The sequence below is a fragment of the Anarrhichthys ocellatus genome, unplaced genomic scaffold, assembly GCF_004355925.1.
Source record: "Anarrhichthys ocellatus isolate YVR2014 unplaced genomic scaffold, GSC_Weel_1.0 scaffold1, whole genome shotgun sequence".
Taxonomy (NCBI): Eukaryota; Metazoa; Chordata; class Actinopteri; order Perciformes; family Anarhichadidae; genus Anarrhichthys; species Anarrhichthys ocellatus.
In genome coordinates this window covers 19,595,848-19,603,880 of record NW_022280031.1, presented here as the reverse complement: position 1 = coordinate 19,603,880, position 8,033 = coordinate 19,595,848, and the positions used below count along the sequence as shown (strand labels likewise).

Genomic DNA, 8,033 nt, shown 5'->3' with positions numbered 1-8,033 from the left:
TTGTTTTCCTGAAGGATGATTTGAGACGAGACCTTTTCCATGAGACTGCTGTAAATGCATTATTGAGGCGTCTACGACACTTCCCCCAAGATTGGAATTAAATTGATAACATTGTTCTGTTTCCGGTGCATTCTTTGTTAGACCTCGTAGCTCACATCTAACAACCAGCAATAGCAGTGGAGCTGGTGGAACATGTTCTCTGTAGGGCTGTGCCACATCCAATCAATTTCAGCAAACATCCCAGAATGATTTAATGCAAAAACATTAAAGTATCAAACACGTATTACTACTTTACAGTTAAATATTTAACCTTTATTCCAACATGAAAAAAGCAGTAAATAACACTTTGATAAACACGTCAGGACATCTTATTTTAGTCTTAGTATAATATAATAATATATATATATATATATATCATATAATAATATTCAGTATAATATAATAATATATATCATAAAATAATATTCTGTATAATATAATAATATATATCATATAATATATATATATATATATCATATGTCTGATTGTGAGGTCAGGCTGATCTGATATCAGCTCTTTGGCCTGAAGTTTCTCCTCAAAGTTCTCCTCTCAAACCGGTTCAACCAGAATTGAGGAAATGACAAATAAGAGACTTGGGTCTTGGGACTTGACTAAGGGTACTTCTCAAGTCTCTTAATTGCATCCCCGTTTCCCTCACTTGGGGCCTTTCCTTGCGTTTTAGTCCCTCCCAGGGATGCATGGAGGAAACGACAATTAAGAGACTTGAGAAGTACCCCACGTCTCTTAATTGTCATTTCCTCGATCCTCGCTCGAACCGGAAGTTGTTCTGCACAGCATATTGACGGCCGTCCCAAAGCTCTTATTTCTGCTCTGAGGAGCGAGGATCGAGGAGGGATCTCTGAGGGTCTTTCAGGAAGTGTTTTAACGGCCGACACGCCCCCTCATTGTGTAAAATGACCACTCAGCATAATCCAAAGAGGCCAAAAGGAGCATCACACGACGCTTTAAGGGGAGAGTCGGGTAAAAAAATGAATTTATAGATATCACCATGAACCTTCACCAGTTCATTACTCACATTAAGATGATTCTTTTTAGTATTACAAGTTTTACTGCGGTGGGTATCTGCTGGGAACACGGACTCATTCAATGTTAAGTGTGCGGTCATGCTGTCTGATAATTGATGCTTCCCTTCTATTCTGAGAAGTACTCCTATTTATCAAGTATACTTCAGCTATTCTTAGAGGCTTCATGAAGTAGTGCCTCACAGTGTAATCAGGCCTGTTGTTGACTGTGACAATCAGCTGCCATCGTTTGTTGTGAACAAACAACACAGAAGGACTCGTGATCGGGTTTGACCGTTTCTTCCATTTTGCGACGGGACGCTCCTGCAGGATCCAGACAAAGAGGCTCCACAAATCATTTCCAGCAAACTTCCCTGTGATGGATTGAGCTTGTCTGGTGCTTTGAAGGCGACTGATTAAGGCCCCGGAAAAATGCAACCTCAGCACATCTATAATCTTCCAGAATGCTCCAATCAGATTTGTCCAGCACATTTGAGATGAGACTTTGCTCGTGCAATCCTAAAGTTACTCTAATAAATGGCAGAGTGCTGGTCTACGGGGTAAGGGCAAAATATAATGCATATAAAATATGTACAGTATGTTTACTTTCCAACGCTTACTCATAAAATGATCATTTTGTAAAAGGCCGAGAGGTTTAGATTCAGCCCTTCACCTGGAAAGAGCCAAACAGTGAATGATGACCTCGTCATGGCTCACATCCAGCTCCCTCACATCTCGTCTCAATCAAACCCAGATCAGTCCTCCATTAATCTCCGTCATCACCACCATCCGTTTATCCATTTTAGCAACTAGCGGTGTCTTGGGAACGCACCCCCCCCCCACCACACACACACACGCACATTAAACCCCGCCAAGAATTATCACGGACGTGCAACAGATGCCGGAAAATTGTTTACATGGAATCAATACTCGGAGCAATCCATGCAAATGATCCGTCTGTGATGTGTGGAGAGACAGATGGAGCTGAGAGAGTGTTTTCACAGCATAGCCTTCTTTAATGGCAGAGCTTTCAAAGTGCATAGTCCAACCAGTCATTCAACAGCAGAATCATTTAGTACAAAAGGTACGGCAGCGCGACCGTTTCAGTTAGCCCCGAGACCGTTGACGGTTGCCAGGCGGCGAGGCCAAACCTCTTGAGGACTTCAGACATATTGATTTATCAATTCAAGGCTAAGCGGGAGAAGTAGGAAAGTGACAGTGATCAAAATGCTCATCCATAAACATCAGTCAGGTTTGGATCAAAGAGGATGACGGGATCAAAAAAGTGAGAAAAGAAGCAGCAAGAAGTTAAAACCAGATACATGAATGAAGAAGGTGGATGTTTGTCTTTTTTATCGTACCAGTTGGTTTTATTATGACAATGCACACTTGAGAAGCAAAAAAGCCTTGGCATCCTGCAAAAAACCAACAATATTATGACACTACGAGTCACTCCAGCCTGCATCACTGAGCGGACTGCGCCGTACATTATTATTGCAAAGGGTCACTTTCAGTTGAAACTCATTAGCAAACATAAAAGGACGTAAAATTTAAATTTGTGATTACATAAAATATGTCCGTCTTTGTATAGTGGGAGATACATTTCGATTTTCAAACACACACGACAAAATAAAAACACTTGAAAATGTGACCCATGACAAAAAAAGAAAAGAAAAGAAAGTGTACGTAATTGAATCATATTTGAACTTCTAGGCTAAGATTTTACAAATCACAGAAGACTAATCATTAATCATGTTTTCTTTTAATAATCAGAAACAATTTGAGGCTGTATCAAAAACTTGGTAAAAAAATTAGAAGGAGATTTTCGGTGACCATGTTGTTCAGTGAGCTAATTGCTGGAAAGTGAACGTTTCTCTCGCTTCCGTCCTGAATTTGCCTCATCTCCTCTGTGAGTATCTGTACAGTCCCTCTGGGGAGAGTGTCCATGGCACTCAGAGTTCCTCCTCTGACCAGGCAGAAGAACTGCCTCATTACATAAAAAAATAATTATCCCTGGTCCAAAATAACCTGGAGGGGTCCTTTTCCTGTTTGGGCACATGTTGGAGGTTTGTATGTAGAAAAGGGCCGACATGGCATTTTCACTTCTACTGTCGTGGTTCTGTTGACCTCGGGTCACGTTTTCGCCAAATAGAGGTCACTATCATCTGCATAAAACTACACATTTTGCCTCCAAATCTACACCAAACTTAGTTAGTTAGATAATCATCTACCGCGACCCACACAGTTTATTACGCCTTATTGAGGGCAGCTGAGAGGAAGGTAAGATGTTCATCTAATGAACTGTAACAGGAATAAAGAGCTCCTTCAGGTGATTTTAGCGAGGCAGTCCCTTTCCTCCCGCTCTCTTCCACCACCAAAAAAATATAACACAATCTATCAGAACATCTTCCAGATATACAGTGGATCTTAAAACCAATGAAACAAACAAATTATTTATTATTCATCTCTAAATCTTTTTTTAGGCTACCTTGTTATTCTCATCTTTACTAGACATCGTGAATAAGGATAGAAACAGACAGCTAGTGTTAAAAGGCAAACCGTATTGAATCTGAATAAACACACCCACTCATTCACACGCACACCTCGGCCTCCCATTCTTCTGTGTCGTCTGCAGGGCTGATTCCAGATCCTTGTGATAGCTTTTTTTTCATTTTCAGAGAATCTCACTCTCCTTATTAAAAAACACGAGTTGTAGCTTGCAGTGGTCTGGTGGCAGTTCACTGTCTCCTCGTATCATTTAAAAGCAACACAAAAGAAGAGCAAAGGATTCAGAATAATAACCTTGGGATAGTGATGACAAACAGAATAAAAGCCTGTATTTTAAATCAAAAGAGTGAATAAAAGAAGAAATGCCAGGACAGGAGATCATCACGTCTCCCAGTCGTCGCTTCTGACCAACTGGTGGATCCAAAAGCTAATGTGACGAGAATTTGTTTGTCTTAGGCCACTGTAGTAGCTGGGCTACCACCAAAACAGTAGTCCCTCCCAGCTGTTCCATCCCATCAGTCGACTGTAAAAACCCCACCCGACTCATTACGGCCCCCTTCCCAAACAAAAGTCCCCTGTAGCTGTTTTGTACTTTAGCACCTCTTGTCATCTCTCCCTGTAAATGTCCAGATAGACAAACACCAGAATGGAAACCGTCACAGTTCCTCAGGCATCCTCTCCCTCCACCATACGAGGGGAGAGTTAAACAAGTCTTAGGGTGGCACGTAGGGGGGTGGAGATCTGTAGGGAGTCATGTTCTTGGGACGGGAGCCCTTGCCCTCCATGGGAGTGGTGAAGGGAGGTGGTGGCTGGTAGGGGGGAGCGTTGGGGTCCTCATCCCGCAGGGCTGTGTACTCCCCCAGCAGCTCCTGGTTGAGGGGAGTGGTCTCTGGCGTGGCCATGTTGGGGTACTCGGGGGGTGGAAGTGGGGGCTTCTCTTCCTGTAGAATCAAGGGCATACTGGAAGATGGAGGTGGCTTAGAGTCATCTAGTTCATCCGCAAAGATAATCGGCACACCTTTTTTGATGAAGGTGGCCTGGTCCTCGATGGTCAGCTTGCCCTTTCGCTTCTTCCTGTAGCAGATCATCGCAATGATGCCTGCTATTAACAAGATTGCTGCCACCACCACGGCGGGAATGACTGTGTGGAGATAGACGTCATCTGTGCTCTGCCGGCCTGTTCCCAGAGCTGGCGTGACTGCTGGGGGTTCTGGTATATCAATATCTCCTGGTGGGATGAAGGAATATGTTCTGCAGCTTGCCCTACCCTTGGCCATGACATCCAGTGGTCTGAATTCTGGCTCCAGAGAGTGCCTGAAGGTCTGTGAGGGCTTTCCGTCAGCACTGGCGAGGGTCCTGCTCATGACTGTGAGCTGTTCCTTTGGACATGGGTGCTGGGGTAGGCTAGTGTTTGTCCACTCCACCACAATGGACCCTTTGCTGATATTTCGTAGACTGACTGTACTGCTGTTGCGGTCTCCAAGCGCATATGCCAGCTTCTTGACCAGAAGGATCTTCTTGTGGATGTCATTTGTTATCGAATGTGGCTCACCTTCGAATCGGGCCATGAAGATCACGGGGGTCTTGTCATTGATGGGCCAGCGGCTCACACGGACCTCGAAAGCGTCAATTGCATTCAAGCTACCTTTGTCAGTCGCCTGCATGAAGTATTCATGTTTCCCCACATGTTGGACATCAGGCAGGCCATAGAGAAGTTGGCTGGTGGTGTTGAACTGGATCCAGGAGCCCTCTCCGACCACTTCATTGTGGTTCTGTCTCAAAGTTAGACGCAGCTTGTCAGTTGTCCCATCCTCTTTATCAAAGAATGTATCGGATGGGATCTTGACCTCGAAGTAGGTGCCAACCAATGCATTGACCTGGTCGATGGGGTTTCGCAAGACAGGCTTCTCGTTGTATGGGTCCGGGATGACGGCAGGTGATGGTGTGGTGCGCTTGGCAGGCTTGGCCGTGGAGGTCTTTGGCTCTCTGGGCACCGGTGTGGTTTTGGGTCTCTTAGGTTTCTTAGTAGGTCTTCTAGTGGGTGCAGGTGGTGTAGCGGTGGCCTCCACATACGTAGGCCTGGTCATGGTTGGCTGGATAGGAATGCTGCTGGTGGTCTCCACTATCCTTGTTGGCTGAGGCGGTCCCTGAGTTGGGGTGTGGGCAATGGATTCACGGACTCTGATCGTAGGTTTGCCAGGTAGGGGAACGGGGCCTCTTACAGGGGGAGCAGAGCTTTCTGTTGGTGCGGCAATAGAAGGAGAGGAGAGTGTTGGGATGATCCTCACTGGAGGCTCCACTACAGTTGTTGGAGGAAGTACCGCCAGCACAGGTGTCGGAGTGTTGTTTAATTGGCGCCTCACCCGCTTAGGAACATGAGGTTTCTTGTTGGCAATGTGCCATCCCACCACAGGGTAGCCCAGCTTGGCGGACATTGTCCCTTCCTTTGCAGGACCCTGGACGCTGTTGATATTTGGGACTGTGCTCTGGTCCAGTGAGCAGCCGAGCTTCCAGGACAACAGAGCACCGTTCTCCACCACCTGGGGAGACATTGACAGTTGTTAATTAAATTATCCATCTACTAATATGAAATGCTTGATTATTCACTGACTGGCAAATATTTACTTTACCCATAAAACCACATAATCATGATTCGGGCTGCAGCTTATTAGTCGACTAATTGGTTGTTTTGGTCATAGTTGACTAAGAATTTCTTTTGTTAATTTGTCATTTTTTTAATGCTTTTTCACGCTGAATGACTTATTTCCAAGAAACATAAGAGCACACAAGATTTAAGGTGGTGCTTTTGCATGATTCTTTGGGGAGAAACTACTAAATCAACTAATTAAAAAAATCGACAAAATCTTAAGACTGCTCTTTTGTCAAAGACAGCCCTAGTCATTAGCATCCATTCTGATTTTTCAGTTACTCGCGCGCTTGCACATTCACTCACCTTTTTGGCATTCCCCGGCCCGGCCATGAATGCAGACATGTCGAACAGCCTGTTGTTGACCACAGGGAGTATCTTCATGTGTGGGAGCCCCACCCCGGAGAAGCTCCTCATGTCGTCCAGGAGCTCCACTCTCTGTTCCGAGCTCATCTTGGTCAAATCGGCGTCCAGGATCACAGTCAGCAGTGTGATTGGCTCCTCGTTGCTACACATGAACGGCTGGACGTCCTCCTCTGTGGAGGCCTGGTTGGATGCCAGCTGGGCTGCGTCTGCGTCCAAATGATCTTCAGGGTGCACCTCGATGGAAAACACCTCTGAAGACGAGGAGGATTTGGTGTGGTTGGAGATGGATACCGAGATGTAATGGACGCCTTTGTCCTCCTCCAAAGGTAGACCCTGCAGGATCCTGCTGTTGGCATCCCAGTGCAGCCAGGCAGGGAGGGAGTCCTTCCCCATCTCTGTGATCTGATGCATGAACAAAACAGAAAGGGAATTAAGCTCAAGATAAACACAAGTAGGGGGGAGTCGGGTTCATTTAGTTAGATAAAACATGTATAATGAATCACAATTCTGATGAATTTTGTCCAATCGACAAGCAAATAGTTGAAAGAAAGAACGTAAAAAGTGAATGAAGAAAATGGAAATGGAGCCTCACACACAAAACGCTTTCAGTAGAACTTTTGGCAGCTGTTGCCTGTGAAGAGGATTGGGCTTGCTTATGAAATAGGTAATGTACTTAACGAGGGAAAAAGTGTATTAAGGTTACATAAAAAAAATGCACAAATACAACTTGTACTTTAAAAACATATTTGTCCAGTACACAACGAACGTATTCAAGGGCAGCGGTTGTTCCAGGTGTGGAATGCAGCAATGATGCTTTGCTTCTGTGGGAGTTCATATTTGATTTTGAGGTCGTCGCCCTGTATTTTTCATGTCGTGTATTTTTGTATTCAAATATTTGTTTTATTTTTTTCTAGTGATGTCGGAATAAAAGGTTAGTGTGCGTGCTATAGGCAGCATGAACAGGATTTACTGCTGCGACTGTGGAACATAGTCTGCACGAAGCCCGACTCTGCACGCACACGCACACACACACACACACACACACAAACACACACACACACACACACACACACACACAGTGCCCTGAATTGTAATTTAAACCCGACTAAAATTGAAATAACTTGGCCAATTATCTGACTGGGGACGTCCCCCTGGCAGGAGGCTGATGGAGAGAAATGGATCACAGGGGAGTGACAACGCATCCACACACATGAATCCAGAAAAAACAAAAAAACATGAACAAATGCATCCTGTGCTCCCCAGCCCCTACAAGTTAATTCTGCGGCTAATAAATCCTGGTTGATAAATTATGTAGAGGCAGTGCTCCCTCGACACATCATTAATGCTCTAACCAGCACACAGGCAGCGCGGGGGGGGCGTACACACATAAACACACACACATAAACACACACACACACACACACACACACACACACACACACACACACACA

At 44.9% G+C, this 8,033-nt stretch overlaps 1 protein-coding gene across 1 annotated transcript in view; it reads right to left on the bottom strand.

Annotated features, from left to right (window-relative positions):
* Positions 1 to 2,056: 2,056 nt before the first annotated feature.
* Positions 2,057 to 8,033, bottom strand: part of dag1 (dystroglycan 1) — a 22,088-nt gene continuing 16,111 nt past the window's right edge. The window contains exons 2-3 of the mRNA XM_031846278.1: positions 6,523 to 6,984; positions 2,057 to 6,109 (exon numbers count right to left, since the gene is read on the bottom strand). Of these exons, the coding sequence (XP_031702138.1) occupies positions 4,283 to 6,109; positions 6,523 to 6,984 (2,289 nt within the window). The 3' untranslated portion in view covers positions 2,057 to 4,282. The remainder of the gene's footprint in view (positions 6,110 to 6,522; positions 6,985 to 8,033) is intronic.